Genomic DNA, 19921 nt, shown 5'->3' on the forward strand with positions numbered 1-19921 from the left:
TCGAAGATTAGAGACGCCGCCGCGTTTGCCAAGGAAAGTAAAATAAGGTGGGCCGGACACGTGATGCGCTTTAATGACAACCGTTGGACCAGAGCCGTGAGCGACTGGGTTCCCGCGATATTAAGCGCACTACAGGAAGACCGCCGACCCGATGGTCAGATTTCTTCACGAAGTCCTTGAAAGAAAAATATGATGCTCTTCGTATCCCACGCGAAAGGAGGAACCACTGGGCTACTCTGGCACGCGATCGGGACAAATGGAAAAATTACTGGCGCCCGCTCGACCAGTTCGAAGATCAACGGGAGTCAAGGTGATCAAGGTGATCAAAAGGAGCAAGGAGGAAAACAAACTGAGAACTAAATACTGCGTTATTTCCCTTGCCTCCAATTTATGCTAGTAAAACTACTAGAGTAACTATCCTGCAAAGTCCATATTCTAAAATTTTCTTAAATTCATTTCATTTCTAAATTTATTATCATTTTTATTTTTTTAATCAAATCTGCCGGAGTGCAAATGCCAATTTCTACAAAAAAAAATTGTGAAAAAGTTGTCGCTTTCTATATCTTTTGATATTTGAGGAGATATGTGAATGGATGATTTTTTTACAGTTATTCTATGCAGTAACTACCGTATCTCATTCACGCCAGACTTACTGCTACAATATAATAAATTTATATAAATGTTTCGTTTTTCTAATAAATTTCTATAAATGTGCTGTTCAATTTTTGTAGCATCACTGTAACTGACTCTATTCATAGGGTTATGAGCAATCGATACAGATTATTAGGACTTCAGAATTTAAAAGGAACTTTCACTGGACGTAAAAATACTTGATCTCTTATCCTTTTTCTCTTTTTGATATTTTCCCAATTGGTTTCTGGGGTTTGCGCATGGGGAGCCGCGATTCATTATTCAGAAACCCGGGAGACTTGCATCTCCAAAAAAGGCGAAGTAATTGAGATCTACTGTGCGTTCCACTTCCGTTAACAATTCTCATGCTACTTCCACTTGAGCGAAGCATCCAACGGAGTAGAGGGCGATAAGATCTTTAAACGGATAGATAGAGTTCATGGGTTTATAGTTCGCAAATACGAGCGCTGAATTTCCTCTAACTATCCGAAAGAAAAGGTATGTAATATGGGCTTGTCACACCTGAAGCCTCTGCGAGACACCTAATAAAGTGCCTAGTCTGCGGGAGCGAGCGTACGCGTTGCGTTTGCGACCGAACCACCAGTGAGCAGCGAGCAACCCACCATTGCAGACATGGCATGTTAGTGGGTGCATCGCAGGAAGGTTTGGTGCGACAACATCGTCGGCCACGGCCATCGCCCACAACGTAGATAATTGGGGAATTGCGTGCGATGGTGATTGAGTCCAATCTGTTTGTGAAGAGATCCAAACAACCTTAATATCGTGGTATGATCCGTTTAATTACAGCAAAGCTGAACTGAAACTCTATCGAACAATTGGAGGGGCCACTTCAAACCACGCAAAAGTATGATCTGAGGGCAACTGTAGTTGTCTCAGTTACTCCTTGCCAAATAAACATGAAGTGACTGCGCGAAACCCCAAGCCCACCAATTCGACCGAGCCGTGGATTCCGTTTCACCCTAAATTATGCCTTTGTGGCGTCGACTCACCAATTCCTCGACGTTGGATCCTTCGTATTCTTAAGTTTCACACGCACACACACAAACACACACACAGACACCATATCATAAAGGACTACTTAGGTAGTAGCCAACAGTTTACATGATCTTATCATTATCAGTGCGATAATGTTGTTCACGTCAATCTATGAGAACATATCTTCTGTTACAGAAAATGTCTTTTCTTATTTGACTGTCACTCCTATTAATTTTTATTCATCAATGAAGGCGAGCGAAAAAAAAAACACCGGAAAAATCTGCAGTCCGGCTTCAGCCGGACGTTGATCCTGGTATTGGATATCTCACTGTTACGACTTTCTCAACCTTCCTTACTTTTCACACACATTATTAATACTGTCAGTCTATGTCGTGTTTATAAATTTTATATGTGTGTACAATCCGCAAAAACTATTTTATCTGTAGGGCCAAACAAATTCTTTACATATTCCTTCACTTTGTTCGGCGCCACCGTAATGTCTGCTCCTACGCTAAGCACTAAATCTTTGCTAAGTCGCTGCCCACCTGTTGCTTTAGGAATATAATGTGGTCTTTGGAAGCCTGATTCGGTTCATAAACAAAAACATTGAAAGGAAATGAATTTCTAGCGAAACTCTGCACTCTGCCACCCTCCCATATTTCATATATATATTCATATATATATATATATATATATATATATATATATATATATATATAGGCTTATTTTCTGTTTATCAAGTACGAAGGGCGAGTATAGCGTAGTCGGCAAAGAACGCCGCGACTCCACAATCGGTCGATGGTTCGAAACCGCCCTAATGCAAGCCTTTCATCCCCCAGGGTCGATAAATCTGTTCCAGACCCGTTTAGGAAGATAAAAACACCGACTTGACACATTGTCTCGCTCCCGCAAGTCATTGCGTAGGCTAGGACACGCGTTCGTAAATTTTAAACGATCCTTAGTTGAAATGAATGCATTGGTGCATCCCAAGCGGACTCGTTAACGCAAACGCTTTATCCTCTATCCCTTTATCGAGTACAAAATTTTGTCACCTCACAAAATTTTGTCTTCGTCGTCTATATACTTTTGTAGAAAACATGATGGATTCAAACTGAGTGTTAAATATTTTTCTGCTTCTCTATTCCTTTTATGATTGATTTCACTGTTCTAAAATAGTTAGTAATTGGATCGAAATTACACGTATGTACTGACGAGGTGAGGTCCCATGTGAACCTACTTAATTACCGGAGTTTCTCTCGAATTCAGCATGCTTTTAGTGCAATACAGGGGAAACTGGTTCTGCGATAAACCATTCTCCAATAAATTGACATTCTCTTCAAAAATCAGATTTTCATGTGATTCCGTGCTTGGTAATTTCATCACAGTCTTCAGGCTAGATTTCGATTTTTTTTCGATTTTTTTCCTAGAAAAGAGACATTCTCGAATCATGTGATGTTCACGCTTTGTGATTCAATCAATTCTTAATTTTTAACAACTTTCATTAGATTCTCTTACATTTTATTCAGGAGTTTTTCAAACAATTCCAGGGCGGGAATTTTCGCATGGCAGCACGCCGCCAGTCTGTGACAGCTCAAATATCGCGGCAGGCAAGGTGGGACCTTTGAAACTACGACGTATTCAATCCTATAGATGGCCGAATATTTGCAGAAAAAATTTCACAACATTTGATCTCTAAATTATCCACAACATATATTTATTTTAAAAATTTGATGTCTGGAAGTGAGCTCATTTGAATAGTTCTTTGCCAAAAATTCACGTTGAAAAGTTATTCATGTTTGTTTGCACGAGAAGTCCTTGTGAGCATAGAAAAAAGAGGTCAAAAATAAAGATGATTCGAGCAAATCATAAAAATTACACTCAAGAACCCCAGTAAGAAGAATGCAGAGAGAATCAGTCGGAAGTAGAGAAATGTAGAAAAAATACAAGAAAAAAAATTGGTGAAAAATTCGTATTCCTCTAATTGTGGCTATACTACTCGGTTTTTAGCCGAAGTTGACTAACACTGGATCTTGAAATTCCATTATCAACAGGTAATTGATTGAGAACGGAGCAATCCCATTGATCGCTATGATCAACTTATACGATCGATATCTACCAAGAATTAGCCGAAGCATCCAGCTTGGTTCAGATTTAATTGTTTTGCGAAACAATAATATCAAGTTTTTCAATAGACATAAATTGCGGAAGCTTTTCTTGTGTAATCCAATAAATTTTAATAGCAATAACAACAAGACCAGAATCCTCAGGGAAGAATCATTACAGATTCTTCGCCCAGATAAAGATATGTAGGGACCGGTACAGTACTAATCTTTTCCTTATGCTTGCTAGCTTTTTTTTTTTTTTTTTTTTTTCATCTTAAAAAGTTTGAAGGAGAGGAAACGTGTTTTTTCTCGCAAAAACTCGTCCTTAATTTTTTTGCACCAATTATCTTTTCCCGATTAAACCAGTGAACCCCTTGCTTAGAACCTCCAGCATTAGCACTGACAGCGTAGTATTTCGCTTTCATCGTTTCCCACAGCATTATTTGTCTCCCTACAAGATTTCCCACATCTACGTTTGAAAAATTTGGGAACGAATGTGGGCTTCCACAATTTCGTCGTTATTAGTCGTTGTAATTAATCAAAATCTCACTCATCCATCGTATGGCATCTATCCAAGACAAATAAACTGTTTTACGTCGGCTTTTGCTGAAAACGTTGCGCAAATTAGTTTTGAGCCGAGGTTCGAATCGACTGTTCTAAAATCAGATCAATTTCAAATCAATCAGTTTTAAATTTTGATTTCGAGTAGGAAAATATAAGAATTCTTCTACCATCATTTCAGATGAGTAGAAAAAAAAATAGATTGAAGCTCTCCACAGAACGTTAACGCTCTCATGCAAGTTCGCAGGGGTTTACTTTCTCTCGTTACTCACTACAAAACTGAAAAAGCAACAAGCAAAACAAAAACAATTTCTTGGCGTTACCATAATAAATGATGGGCAGAGTGAAATGTTGCTCGGCTGACTATCACGTTTCCACTAGTTCTTAGTAAAATTGTTCTTTAGAAAATTTTTGGAAACTTCTCGGCAAACTTTTTCTCCTCTCAACTCAACCTTTTCATTCATCTCAATCCAAGCGACAAAATGTAACCTATGATATTGATAAAATGAACTATGTAGCAGCTCTTGAAGAGCATTTCGCTATAGTAATTATTTTGTAAGATAAATGCGAATACCTTGCCTTAGAATAGTAGAAGAGCATTCCTACTCTGTTGAAGGATGTGCAGCTATTGTAGAGCTCTCCGTAGCAATCTCAAGCAAAGTGTCATACGCATTTGCTTACATGACCGTACTTGCACTGTACCGAAGTGCAAAATATGTCCGGAAAAAAAAGAAAGTGATTGCATGAGTTCACATGTTGTTTATGTGATTTCTTGCATCCACTGCATTGATGGATGCGTAGGAGAAACGGCTAGACCCCTATGTGTTCAAGTTAAAGGCAGTATACCACGAATCTGAGGTGGTGTGGATTTCAGGTGGAGTATCCGTATCCGGGGTCGTAGATTACGGAGACCGGGGTGGTTTCGCTCATCTCTACCTGCATCACTGCAAACAGCCGCCTCCAGAATGCTATTTTGTACGACGCCATCTATTGCAACGCCCCACTCCTTGCGTCGCCTCCGCTCTGCGATTCGTCGAAAATCAATTCGGACTGCCCCGATAGGCAGTAGGGGACGCGACGCGTGCAAGGGTGGCGCATTGCAGTAGAAGGCATCGTACAAAACAGCAGGCTGCTTGCAGTGATTCAGGGATAGATGAGCGGAACCACCCCGGTCTCCATAATCTACGACCCCCTATACGGATACCCCACCTGAAATCTGTACCATTCCAGATTCGTGGAATACTGCCTTTAAAGCACAGTTGGACAGCAAAAGGAAGTCACGGGACTCCACGACATTAAGTGGTCCCGAGTGCGACGTCACAACGGAGAAGATTCTGAAGCTAAGATCACGATATTGGCCTAGTACCTAGTATTGCCGGGCAAAAGGGTCTGGAAGCACTTTAGATCCATTCCTTAGAGTTCAGTGATGAATCGCAGAGAGAAATGCCTCGGTATTATGGGGAAACTTTTCCCCTATTCAAAGTTGATATTTGATTGCGCTAGCCACCTCACCCTGGGTATCATCATCCAAACAATAACCAAAACTCAATATGGTACGCAATTCCACTTTTACAGAGACTAAGGTTTTTCTTTGTTGCCGCCCGGATAGAGCTCTTGATCGGATAAATCACGGTCGATTTCACCATTTCATGCTCTGAAGAATGCGAACTCGCCCAAAACGTTTGCAAGTAATGAAGGACTCTAACGACTTAAACTATAATCGAACACGAAGTCGATATAACGACTACGTGTCCAGCTCAGCTGAAAACAAGTACTGAATCATCATGCCGGGGATTATTAAAAGTCGTACATGGAGATTCTTGCTTAATCTCTATGGTTCCGAACAACGGCCTTTAATGCTATCTGAAGAGTTTACATTTCCATCGCATTTAAGAAAACGTTGGAGATGACGTAGAAGGAGTGCAGTGACTGCTCTATCAAATTGTCTTTCTCTTCTAAACGCACTTCTCCGACCAGATATGTGATCATTAATGTTTGCAAAAATCTAATAGGATCACACAGATTTAATACAGTTGGACAAATTATATTCAAGATAAATTTCAAAAGAAGATAAATGAAAGTTAAAAAAGATCGAATTAAGTATTTTCCCATCACATACAGATTGTAATCTTACTCTTACTAATGTAAATAAATATTGGCATAAAAGTTGTGATTCTCAAATTCACCTCAACAAATGGGAATTTCAGACGGCTGTCTACTGTCATCGCGCCGCAATTTACGAAAATTGAGCCTGTGAACATTTTACAAAAGGTTGAAGGTGTCGAAATAAGGTTAAGCGACACAGCACAGGTTGGTGGCTAACGCTGTTTTCTGTTGTTTATTTGTATTCCTTATTCTAAGAAGAGTGAAGGGACTCGCTCTAGGATTACCAAATGAATATATTGATAGATTCGTAGTATTCAGAAAAGAACACGCCAAAAAAGAGGAAAAAAGTGTTGCTTCAAAGTTCATTGAGGGATTGCTTAACCGCTTCTGAGAAAAGCAGAGCACCGCATGAAAAGGAAGAGGTGTAGTTCATCTAAGAACTTCAATAAAGGTAATCTGTGGGCAACGAATAGCTAGCTATCGAGTGACCTCGGCCGCCTTTCCTCAGTAAACTCTATCAGCAATGCAAATCTCTCCTGGTTAAGCACTACCCTGAACTGAACGTTCAATGCAGTCCCTCTTACTTCCGTTAACATTTCCAGGAACGAGTAACTGAGCTTAAGGGCATCGTATCACCAAATTGAAGAAGCGTGGAAACCTAATGGAGAACATAGAGTTCGGGTGTGGATCACGAATATGAGCGCGATACCCCCCAATTCCCCCAAATCGTCCTTAAAAAACGGCGTGGGAAACGGCGTTAGTTCCTACGAGGTACGTTAAAACACTCCCCCCTTGTGCAGGTGCCGCGTCCGCAAGCAAGCGATCGAGGATCAACGAAGCCTCCTCAGCAACCCAGTCAAGTAAAACCAATGAAAAGGATGGAAGTTAAAGAGATCGGAGCTTATACAAGTGGTCGTGTTCGAACGTAGCTCGTAAGAGCTAAAGCGGTTCCTACGCTGTTTTTCTGGTAAATTCGGGGGGAACTGAGCGTGAGCACGCTCATTTTCGTGGTATACACCCTACCACTCTGCTTTTTTCCATAATTCTGCCTCTCTATGTTCTCCATAGATCCTATGTCCCACTCGTGCAAACCACGGTCAGTCAAGAAGGTTACCATTCCTCTAATATAAAAGCTCACTGCGTTGACAGAGTGAATAGAAACAGCAACAAATGTTCCAGTCCAGACATTTAATCGCTGAAACAGTTTTGTTCCATCGGATAAGACTTCATGGTGTTTGATTTTTTTTCTTTAAATTTTAGTGCTCTTGTTCAAAATGTGAGGATACGTAACCTCACGAGACTTTTACTTAATACTCTAAAAATTTTATTCTTAGAGATAACTTTACAATTTTTGGAACTAACTTTTCGATTTGTTAATCGTGTCAGCACATTAACAGATGCCGCATTAATACAAATGGGAGCCCATCCCAGAGGAAGGGAAAATGCTCCAGATGTTTTCCACTTCCCCTAGCTAATCAAAACTATAACTCCACATAAGAAACAAAAATCTGACAGTCCAGCGCAGATGTTTTTGTAAAGCATAGAATTTAGCCTAAGATGACCTTCACAGTAGAATAGGTAACGTCTATCTGAGGTCAAACATTTAACCTCCTTCCTAATCCTTTTTCTAACAGAACCTGTGAGAAAATCTTCGGATTACCTTTAAGACTGAACAGATTTCGCTCGTAATCAGTTTAGGTGAGACAAGCTGCGCTGAGTTGAAGTTCATAATGCGCTTAGAACACTAGGGGAGCACGCTGAATAAAATTCCGTCAATAACAAGTACAGTATGAAATCATCACGGTAGATGAAGAATAAGCGACACAGAGCTCGGCAAAGTGGAATTTGAGAGAGGTTTTTGAAAGGGGATTTGAAACTAGTTTTACGGCTACTAACCTTCGAGCATGCGAACACATTTTTGGATGATGTCATCGGCAAAGCTAGAGTTTCCATTGAAGGCTCGGATTGCACAGAACCTGTCGTGGAACTTAAAAAAATGAGCCAAGTAAATAATGTTAAATGCCTTTATAAGTGCAGCGACCAAAAAAAGAGAAAAATTACGTTTTTGCATAGTGTTACTCAATTTGAGTGTATCATTTACAATCTGAAAAATACCTTAAGCAGAGTAGCTGCTGTTTTCTGTTTGAGAAAAAATTAATAATCCGTTTTCAGAAAGCTTCCCTTTACCATCATAATAATCTTTTTCTACGATTTTTAATACGGTAAGAAGAAAACGTATAAAAAATTAAACTATTGTGTTCCGTGTGAAGAAACTGTGAGGGAGCGTGTGAAAACAACTGCATTTTAGCTTGAACAGAAAAATTGTTCGAGAGTGAAGAACTAACGCTCCATCCAATTTAAATTTAGTCTCACATTTTTATTTTCTTTTACCTTAACAATTTTTAACCATTTTTATTAAGTTTAATAGATTCAATTGAGTCCTCTTCAACCACCAGTAACCATCAGTCAATAATCGATCGACCAAAACTGCTGCTGAAGAGCGATTTTTCGTTGAAATATTCCGTTGTTGTTTTGCAATGTTGCATAAACAATAGTAAAAAGGAAAAAGAGAGGCAAATAACAAATGTTAAACAGAACTCGTTGGACTGAAAAGGAAAAAAATCAAAAAAGTAAACTGTAGTAAAAAGCAAGACAATACCAAAGTAATGAAGTGAAAGCGTTTTTGAAAACTATGGCTGTGAAGTATGTAGACTAATTTTTGCGGAATTCACAAAATTACAGCATCATGCTAAGAAAAAAATCTTTATATAGCATTCTGAAGGAGACTTGAACTGAAAAATAAACCGGAGAAATTGCTCTATGTATGCGTAGATCTGCGCTGGAATGCAATTGTTGTTCAGGCGACGTGATACAAAAGAAATGGGTGGAGCAAACAACAATTTCGTGCACACACATTTTAATATCACTTTCGGAGCGAATACCTAAAAACAGGAACCATAAATATTGCTCCAATCGAGAAACATTTTGGTGTGAAAACCCAGCGTCACAAAAATTAGACTGCTATTTTCGAATACACGTTCATTGTGGGATTTTACTATAGGGTAACAATATGTGGTTTTTTGTCGAATTCTGGGTAGAGCGATCTTGTCAAAAACTTATTCGGAAATAAGTATTAATGTTAAAAAATAAATAGACATTGTTCCAATCACTGCAGCGTTGTTTTCTATACGGCACTTACTATGCATGTATACATAGGGGTTTTGACAAAATAAATAACAAACTTTAATAAAATAAATAATAATAACTTTCAATTCAGAGCCATAGCCAGTATAATTATAGCTTTAAATGCAAAGATATTTGGAAAACACGGGATTCTTCACAACGCAATACTATAAAATCCTTGAAGTCTTATGTTATAGACTGTATATTTCAGTATCAACGCGCCGTTGAACAGTATATAATGCGAAATTCAGTGCAATTTGATCCGGTCGAATTCGACATACTGGATCCTGGCGGATACCGTATCATGCAAGGTTGGCGAATTATTGGAAAGATAGTTGGAAGAAAAAAATTCAAAAAAAAATTGATGAAAAAAGGCGAATATTCTCACGGCCACACAAAACTTGATGTTGTGAAAGGAAAAGTGCACTCACTACGCTCTTAGATAATTACAGGCAATCATGTAGTTCGTGAAACTTGTCCATCTCGTAGTTAAGGAGGAATTTTTCAGCTAGTCTTTATCCGGATGGATTGATGGTGCATGAAGGAAAACGGAAAGTGTGTGAATTATCGCTGGCAAATGACGAAGACTCGCCCTGCTGTATCGTTAAGATCAAACATCCAGTAACGAGTAATTATTTCCTTCTAAGTAATTGTTCATAATATTCGTCTTAGATATTTTTATTTTTTTCAGATTTATATATAGCACCGTGTTGTTTAAGTTAAGGCGTTTGAAAAATCAACAAATTATTCGAATGACTTACTTATGTTGCACTTCCAATCTTTTCTCACTTGCGTTAGCTTAGCGTTAGAAGCTTAGCAATTAAGCATAGCGCGACACTTTTACCAAGATTTGCTGGTTTCCCGTATTCGATCAGTCTGACACACCTTTCCCACTTTTTTGCAGCTACTGATTACTAATAATTAATCAATAATTACAAATAATACCTTGGTAAGAATAATCACTTAAGATATGGAATAAGGTTCATGTTCACATAATTGAGTTCGTCAATTTTTTGCCGCTATAAAAATGCTAGTTTTTTGTATTCAACATCAACATTTCGTAAGTTCAGAGAACATCAAAAGAGGCTGTAGATCATTTAAACTTTCGACGCTTATGTGAAATTAATATTGCAAGGTTTTTGAAAATGTTACAACTCAGCGTTACCTGCTTTTCCGAAAAAAAAAATTCCACATATAATTTTTTGAATAGAATCACGTCTTTACGTTATTTGTATTCAGCTTTTACGGCCAAAGATTATTGTTTTCCAGTTTAAAAGATGAGAAATACACCTTTTATCTGTTGAACTAGATAGCTAACGAATAGAAATGGAATTAATCGTAAGTGAAAGTTATAAAGAACAGATAGAATGAAATAAAATTAAACGATAAGAAAACGATGACACTCTGATAAGTCATATCTATCATTATAGAAAGCATAATCCGTGGCACAGTTTGATCAAATAGGAATGTCTAACGTCAAACCTTTCTATGCATCGGAAATAGATGTTTTACAATTGATGAGTTCCGCCCAGCAAGGTCTGCTACCGTACTAGCACCAAAATTCGTTTAAAAAAAAGGAAATACACATACTCTCTACCGTTATATTTCAACGTCCACTGCCATCATTTATTTACTTTTATTTTATTTCAATCCGAAAACTCAAAAGAATGCCTCAAATCTCATGGTTTCTTTTCAAAAAAACATAAATTAGTCATTAAAATGACCATTCTATCCTTGAAGAAGTGGTTTGATTGCTCTCACCGCTATTTTTACTCAAACAGAGTTCATCATGTATGCCTGGAACGGATATGACAGTAATATTTTTCGAAAAAAAAAAACTTCTCAGAAATTTCTGCGTTTAATGTTAAAGCGACAATTATTTAGAAGGTAGATTTTCGCTTTTGTGGACACAATTCTGCAAAGAAAATACTCGCAAACCTCCGAACCAATCACAGTGAATTTTCGTGTCGATCGTTTTTTATTACAGCTTATTAGAGTTACAGCAATGAATAATTTACACACATAAAACAAAAAAAAATCCAATTATTCCGCTCATCTCTACAAAATCGCTTAACACTTTGCACTTTACAACTGCACTCTTATTATATGAGAACTAAGCTATATGAATATATTATGTGTTGTACTGTGAAGTCCCGCAGATGCACACTCCACCTCCAAACCAAGGAATTTCAAAAAAAATCACTCAACTTTATTCAAACCATTTTGAGTAGATCTTAGTTGCTCATAACACTTAAAAGGTGAGGAAATGAACAATAATAAAATTTCAATAATTTCCCCTCAAAATAACACTGGGAAATTGAAAAGTTGTTACGATTAGGAACAATCTAGCGGAGATTTGGGCTATTTTCGCATTGGGGACTTGAAATATTTATTTAGTGAAGCGTACACTAATAGCTTGAATGTTATCCATAAATTCTTTCTTATTTGATCACTTACCTAATTTTCTATTTCATTATGTTTATTGCATTATTATTGGAATTATCATAATTCTATGTCTTCACCTACTTACTGTCTTACCACCAGACTAAAATATAGATATTGTATTGTATAAAGAAGTTTAGAAGGAAGGGAAGAGGGAGTTTAAAAGAAAATTTAATTGGGCACTACACATTTTCAAAAATTCCTCAAACTATGATATCGAATTTTGCATATTTGAAAGACACATGCATGAATTGTTTAGATTTCTTTATTTTACCCCATAGAATTAGTCAATAAAGTACTAGCTTATTTTTCAAGATGAGCATTTCAGTTTAGGTATGACTGTTTACGAGTTGCGAGATATGGGTGGAACAATATGTATCCAGTCAAATACGGATGAAATGGATGGGTGAGCAGTTTTGGAAAAAGAAATTTATTACTCATTATTTCATACTGCTCGGTTCTCCCTGAGTGATTTAAAGGCTGGATACATTGCCAATATTTTTCTGCGTTTTTGTAGGAGAAATCAGGCTAAAAACAGATCACAAGATATAAAAAAGTGAAATATTAGTAATTACTGTACTTCAGCTGCTATCTGCGGTATCAATTTTTATTTTGCACACCAGGTAGCCCTACGTGCGTATCACAAGTCTTTGTGTGATGTCTACATAGTCGCGGTCGAATATGATCAAGCGGGTGAACGCGCTGCGCAGCCGCAACGCGCCCATGCGGTTAAACACGTTAGTTTCGTGTACCAGTGGATCCTCGAAAGAAATGCACGTTGCGGTTGATCAGTGCAACATGAATACTCCAAACCTCCTTAGAATAAAATGCATAAACTGATATTGCGACTGTTACAAGGCCAACATTTTTAAAACTAATATTCAGTCTTTAGAACTCGAATTGTACCGTCCCGTGCGACATGGATGAGTCTACTGTTCGCATGTGGATGTGTTTTCTCCAGAGAAAGATGGCTACTTCTCACTCAGGATACGACACGGGCCGTTATAGCACCAGTTTCCTCATTTTTCCGTGAGAACACTGTAAAAGTGAGTCGTTCTCAAGTTTTGTTTTCACCTCATACGGCGACCGGGTTTGAAGGCGTTGAAAGGAGGAAGGGAGAGGGACGAGTGAAATTTCAGTTGTAGTTCGAACACCAACATCCCAGTAAAACGTTTATTTCATATTTTTTGCCCCAGTTATTGTTCTTTATTCCTAGGTTGTTAAAATTGAGGAATTATGAATGTAACCTCAAAAATGCGTATCCGATTGCAGACGTGTGCTGCAATTCAGCCCATACATACGATGGATTTCAATTAGTCACTCCTTTGGATTATAGGGATTTCCGTGAGTTCTCGGCAAACTTAGTGATACCTCAATACACATCTACGTGCCGAAAATCATATAATTTACCAACAATGCTGAGGTTGGCAAGAACGCAAAGGAACCCCGAGATCTCATGCGCTGCGGCATCGCACATCAGTTGGAGTTTGGCAAAAACTGCAGTTATGTCTAAAAATCCTCTGGCGTATCAATCTACTTCGGATGCGCCAACGCTTTTGACTGTAATTTGGAATCGGTTAAGTTTATAGATCCGTTTCGACCAATACAATGACGTGCGGGAGCCAACCAATTATCAGATCAGTGGTTTTAGCCTCCTAGACATGTCTGTTATCAATTTATCGACCCGGGTGGATGAAAGGTTTGCTCGGCACTAGGGCGGTTTTGAACCATGCATCGACTGTGCAGTTACAGCTAGACCTCTTACCGACTGCGCCACACCCGCTCGCGTCAGGACAAAAACTAGGTGAATGGTGATAGTAGAGTAACAGAATGTGACTTTCAACTGCACTTAATTAGACCAGACAGAAATAGATCCTTGATAGCAAACACGATAAATATAAAAAAAACAAGCTCAACCAGCAAAAGCAATTCAGAGGAAAGCGAGAAACAAAAGCTATAGGCCTCATACGGGACGCTGTTTATTAGAAAATATATGTGACTTCTTGACAAAGCGTCTTGCAAATCAAAAGCCATATGGCACATTTCTCATGCGGTGTACATCGAACTTGAAAAAACCCAATGCTGAGCCCATCCAAATCCCTTCGCTCTGGCAGAGACCCCGACAACAAAGAAGGCATATTCAGCTGTTCTCGTGAAAGTTCTAAGAGAAAGTTGTGATTAAGTTAATGGAATTAGCTAGACAAGAACCGTAGCTTCTGGACTACAAATCCACTGCTCTTGAAGGAACAGCAGATGGGGCAGAAGAAAAGCATGAAGTTCTTTCTTCTATTCTGCTAGTGTTGATGCTTATACACGCAGTTAAACTGTTTATAAATGTAGTTAAACGGGATTTAAGTCTAAGCTTACTTTTTGAGTGTGTCCTCATTCATTATGTTTAATGAGAGGTCATTTTCTAACCATAAAAAAGTTGTAAAAATTATAAAGAATTTAAAGGAAGTTCTCCCTTCCCAAAGAGAAATAGAGCTAGATTCAGCTAGATTCGTTCATGAATATTTTAGCCGAGAAAAAAGGATAAAAGGATAAAGTCACTGGCGTATCAATCCACTTGGGATGCGCCAACGCGTTTTACTGGAATTCGTAATCGTTGAGGTTTTTGGAACGCGTGTTGGCCTATACAGTGGCTTGCGGGGGCCAGCCGATGATCAAGTCAGTGTTTTTATCCTCCCAGACAAGTCTGGTACCAATTTATCGACCCGGAGGAATGAAGGCTTGGTTTGCACTAGGGCGGTTTCGAACTTTCGACCGTGTGGCTACAACCGACTGCGCCACACCCGCCCGTCTAGCCGAGAAAAGAACAGTAATTTCAAATGGCGCTCACGTAGAGCTGGCGAATTTAGTTAGCGGCCATTTCCACAAAAAATCCCAGAGCGGATTTGTTTTGAGTCAACACATTGTAGTTTGTTCAGGTGCGAAACACAAAACATCACAAAAACCACTGTACGTCAAAACCTGCGGAGGTCCCATCTAGAATCGTCCTGCTGAAGATTATTTCAAATTCCCAAAACAAAGTAGAAACTACGTACACAACGTACGTTATGACGTAACCTGCCATTTGAATTCAAAAAAGTGGCTGAGTTGAATTTGTTCACCGCTATCAAATGTCCTTTAATTCAAATTCGATGCGAATGCCTCGTCTCAAAAGAAATGATCCCTCCCAAACAAACTACTTCAAAAACTTCACAACCACCTCCTACACCTAGGAAGACAGTTATCAATTTCCTTGGAGCAAAGAAAAACATTTGAAAAGAAATACTTTGAAAAGTCTTGGATAAAATAGAACTTCTCGAACGTTTTTGACCTCGCTAGCGTATGAGCTTCACAATGACCAAAAATAATTTAATTAAATAATTAAATGTTACCATTACACTTTTGCGCCAAGAAGAGGGGACCCAACGGAAAATTACAAAGGATGGGAGGTTCGCACACGCGAGTCAAGAAAGTTACTTTGCTTCCGTTTTTATTTTAAAGAAAGTAACACCTCCACGCAAATAAAATCCGTATTTAATTTCCTTTCCTCAGAAAAAAACATTAACCCATTCCCTTACACAAGTAAAGAGTTGTTTAATGTATAGAAGGAAAGACAACTTTCACCAATATTGTACTTTGGGCGGAAATTGAGCACTACCGTTATCTTATGTCAAAATTGCAGGCACAATCAGCAGTGGCAGCATTCCCTAAACTCATTTCACTTCAGTTCAGGAAATTACAAGTGGCTATTTTTTCCCCATTCGCTCACAATTTCTTTCCAGTCTGTTACGTCTATTGCATTGCTTTAGAGAGATACACCTTATAACGTACCGAATTCAAAGATTTACGGTGGCGGTCGCTTCATCAAACCCCAATTGATATGCCGGGAAAAATTCGAATTTCATTCATAACTAATTTTTTCAATCAGCCCTAGTAGAGTATTATCCGGGATAGATATCGAGCATAAACATGGATCGGTACTCTCGTTCTGCGAGCGAGAGAGATGGAAAGAGAAAGAGAGGGAGATAGGGAGAGAGGGGGAGAAAGGAAAATCTCTTGATTCTTCTTCTTGATGGATGAAGAAAAAAACAGAAGTTTACAGAAATAATAAAATAAAAAAACTTGTAACAAAGGACAGCTACACCTCTAACATTTTTTTCAGATTGAATGGGCGACAAGCAGCGAAAACGAGATTCGCCTGATCGGTCTCTCGTTCGGACTAATTCAAATGATCCGTGAAGCTTACCCTTCGCTCATGCATATAGTTAAAGAATTTCGCACTCGTAGAGGATGATGACTTCACAAAATTCATTCTTAACCAATAAATAGTAGATGTGAATATTATAAGGTCTTTTTTCGAATTGTTAAAAGCATTTCCCAGCGTTATGTGCTCGCCGTTCACAAAGTTTACGTTTTATCGTTCCCGCTTTGTCGTATAAGAAGCATTTAATCTAAGCTGAAGAGCTCTTCCCGACCACGAGAGCACTTCAATCTATTGAAAGCGAAGCGCTGCCCTTTTTTCCAATCCTTCTGGTCTTGAGAATTACCGATTTCCCGAACAAAACTAATCAAGTTGTGAGTACTTTATACTGCATCTTGCCGATTGATCTTATTGTCGAAATATTCATTCAAATATCCGTCTCTTCTCGTTTTGGAATTGAGGCTTTTTTCGGATACTCCATGCATACATAATTTGCATGGGATTTCCCTTTGGATCTAGGAGCAGCGGAATCCGTGGATTTATGAGTGCAAGATGAAAATTGTGGTTGGTTTGAAAGCAGACACTCACCAAAGGTCTTTTATTTTACGTATAAGAAGAAGGTGATTAAAATCGCTTTGGGTCCACCACATTAGCGTCTTCAGAAAATACAGTAGCCACGATAATTTTTCACCCGAAAACAAAAAAAGAACGTGGATCCGCATTTACTTTACTGGGACCATTGCTCACCAAATGCACTTTTTTCTAGGCTCGCATTCTTTTGACTTTACGAAACTTCAGCAGAGTATCATAGCGACGGAAGGACAGATGTTCCGTCAAGACTGTAGCGATGAGAGTGCATAGAATCAAGGAGTGCGTCAGAGAGGCAGACAGCCACCGATATGCACAGCTCGGCGTACGCGTTGCGATCGGAGAGGTGCAAATCAGCTGAGAAATTCTACTTTAATATAATTCTTGAGATGAATTTGTTGTTATGAAATGAGATTCCCTGTTCCTCGGTTCAACTTCAATCCCACTTCAATTTATTGCTCTTGATACATATCTTAATTCACTTTTCTGTAGGACCAATCACCAATAGTGTTCAATGTGCAACTACAGTGTCTTGTACTCTGAAACTCGTGTCTCCGTATTCATATTTGAGTTGCATTTGAAAAGGCACTTTTATCGAAAAGTATAAAATCTGATAAATATTCACTGACCTGTTGCAGAAACTGTGTGATCGATGACTTCATTTTAACTTGCAAGTGTTGTTGCAGCTAAACCCTGAAAAAAAAAACTGACTTGAGAACAAGTGCATAAATTAGATCGTGCACTCCATTGCATAACTAAAAAGGCAATCATTTAAGGAGCCAGTGAATAGCAGGAGAAACAAAAGTGAAGGTTTATATCTACTTCAAATATTGTATATGTTGAGTTTCAAAACTCCGTGAATCCGGTGTTAAGGAGAATAGAACAAATATAAACGAAACATAATAATCGTTCGAGAACAGCAGCATGAAGCAAAATCTTAACTTCAAACACATTTAAATCTTCAATTCCTTAAAGTACTTAACCTACTAATTAATCTTCCCGGAAAGCAGTATTAGTTTTCGATGAAGTGAACTTTTCTCACGGCTTAATTGGAAGATCTGGATGGGAAATATCCAAGATTCAGTGGTGTTTGCTGTATGTAGCTGGGCATGGGACAAATTTTTTGACGAATTTCACAAAAGAAATGAAATCCTTATAATTTTCCAACTATCTTCAGGCTATTCCCTTTTTCCTTGAAATAAATGAATTTGTAGAAGGAACATAGTGAATAAGGACCTATAAACATCAAAAGTATTTAACAAGAGTATGGATGATGAAGGTATGACCCCCTAATGACAAATCCCTTTACAAACTTTCGTGATTTTTTTTAGTTTGGTACAGTACACGAAAATGAAAGATTTGTTCTAGCCCCACGCTAACTGACGACCTAAACATCGTATTAATATGCCAGTAAATTATTAATATACCTAATATTCCTGAGGAATCCTCCCCCTTCCTTCCCCTCCCTGAAGAAGAACAGTGAAGTTCTGCAAGTACATATTCGGTTGGGAGCAGTTTAGCAAATGCAGCGGCAGGATGTAGTCATTACATTCCAGTTCCGGAGCTTGCGAACATTTCAGGAAATGAGAAAGGAGGAGATCTTGAATGGCTGAGATGCCTTAATGAACTTACGGGTTAACATCAAAAGTCTACAGTATTAACATCTGACGATCATCGATGGTAAATACATCATAAATATTCGTTAACACTTTTTTCTTTAAATGCACTCGTTCTCCACAACTCTCTTAACGTTAAATTTTATTTCACAAAATGTGTCATCCATGAAGAACACGCATGGGAGACTTAAAAATAGAGTAGATCATAAATTTAAGTTTACAAAAAAAAAGTAAAATAAACATGTCTTACTAAAGGATAAGGATATTAAAGGAGAGTTTTAGAATTTCTTAGAATCCAAATGCTGGTCAAAAATTGCATTATGATATCTTTTACAGACATTAAATCCTGCATGCTAGTGCCTGCCACATCCACAATATATGTATGCTTTTAGGATTTTGTGGTCATCTTGATGTAAAAGTACGTAAGCCCGGTAAAGCCCTACGAAAAAAGATGTACCGTTTTTGGTGGGAGCAGGGTGTTTATAAAAAGTCAACTGATGGCTAAAGGGTAAAGAATCCAAGAAAAAATACTTCTAACTGGTTTAAACATATTGAGGAAATTTAAAATCGTCCCCATAATAAGCTGGTAAAATTTTGCTACTATTAATTTGCCTGGTAAATGAAAACCCAATATCTGATACAGCGAATAAATACAGCTCTTAATGTCTGATCCCTTGAGCAATAGTGGTTTGTATGAACTTTAATTAATTTGTATGAATAGCGAACTAGAATTACGCAGCTTATATGTGCCAAATCTAGCAATTACCGTATCAGTCGCAGACAGACCCTAGAACATTGTGTATGTAGCCCGTGAAATGTTACCGTGTTCATATTGCGTTTGCTTTTGACAAGTGTCAGAAAATATGACTGTTAGAATTATTATGTGACGAAAAACCAAATGTATGGTCTCTCAGGGACCTCAGTTGGCAAGCAACGTTGATTGATCGGTCTTAGCAGAACACGGATTGGAGGTGGTCACCAATGGGACTCGTATTTGCACACTTTCTCTTCTCATACTTTCATAACTTACTTTATTTTCCTCCCCAATAAATAAATAAACAAATAAATAAAGGTTCTGTACTGTGAAGGAATACTGTATCTGTCTCTGTGGAAGTACTGTACCTGAAAAGTCAAGCAAAAAACCATAGAGTCAACCAAATCAACTCAAATTTTATCTAGAACACGTTGCCTTTTTTCAGTTTTTCAAATCTCACTGGTTTCTTTTTTGTGCTGTATGTACGACAAACATAAATATAAAGCAAGGATTTGAAGTTTTATTATTTTTAAAGGCATCACCCCACGAATTTGAGGTGGTGCAGATTTCAGGTGGAGTATTCGTATACAGGATGGGAGACTACGGAGAGGGGGGTGATTCCGTCCATTTCTTCCTAATTGCCGTAAAAAACGGTCCGGAAGATACGGCTTCATTCGTTTTGGCGCACCATTTTGTACAAGAGGTTCGATTGGAGCGCGCCAGTCTTGTGCGGCGCCGCATCTTCCGGGCCGTT

General features: G+C 38.4%; 1 protein-coding gene across 2 annotated transcripts; it reads left to right on the forward strand.

The window, feature by feature from the left end:
- Positions 1 to 256: 256 nt before the first annotated feature.
- Positions 257 to 16302, forward strand: RB195_001022 (uncharacterized protein; the record flags this gene model as incomplete). Of its 2 annotated transcripts, XM_064197608.1 has the most annotated exons (8): positions 257 to 310; positions 3174 to 3238; positions 6497 to 6599; positions 9790 to 9889; positions 10087 to 10206; positions 12354 to 12426; positions 12913 to 13066; positions 16171 to 16302. In XM_064197608.1, 8 exons carry the CDS (start codon positions 257 to 259, stop codon positions 16300 to 16302), a joined length of 801 nt encoding a protein of 266 aa, XP_064053489.1. The 2 variants fall into 2 exon arrangements, with proteins under 2 accessions (XP_064053489.1, XP_013290574.1); XM_013435120.2 differs by lacking the exon at positions 257 to 310 and having other exon boundaries at positions 3189 to 3238.
- Between the last annotated feature and the right edge of the window lie 3619 nt (positions 16303 to 19921).

Source organism: Necator americanus, chromosome IV, assembly GCF_031761385.1.
Source record: "Necator americanus strain Aroian chromosome IV, whole genome shotgun sequence".
Taxonomy (NCBI): domain Eukaryota; kingdom Metazoa; phylum Nematoda; class Chromadorea; order Rhabditida; family Ancylostomatidae; genus Necator; species Necator americanus.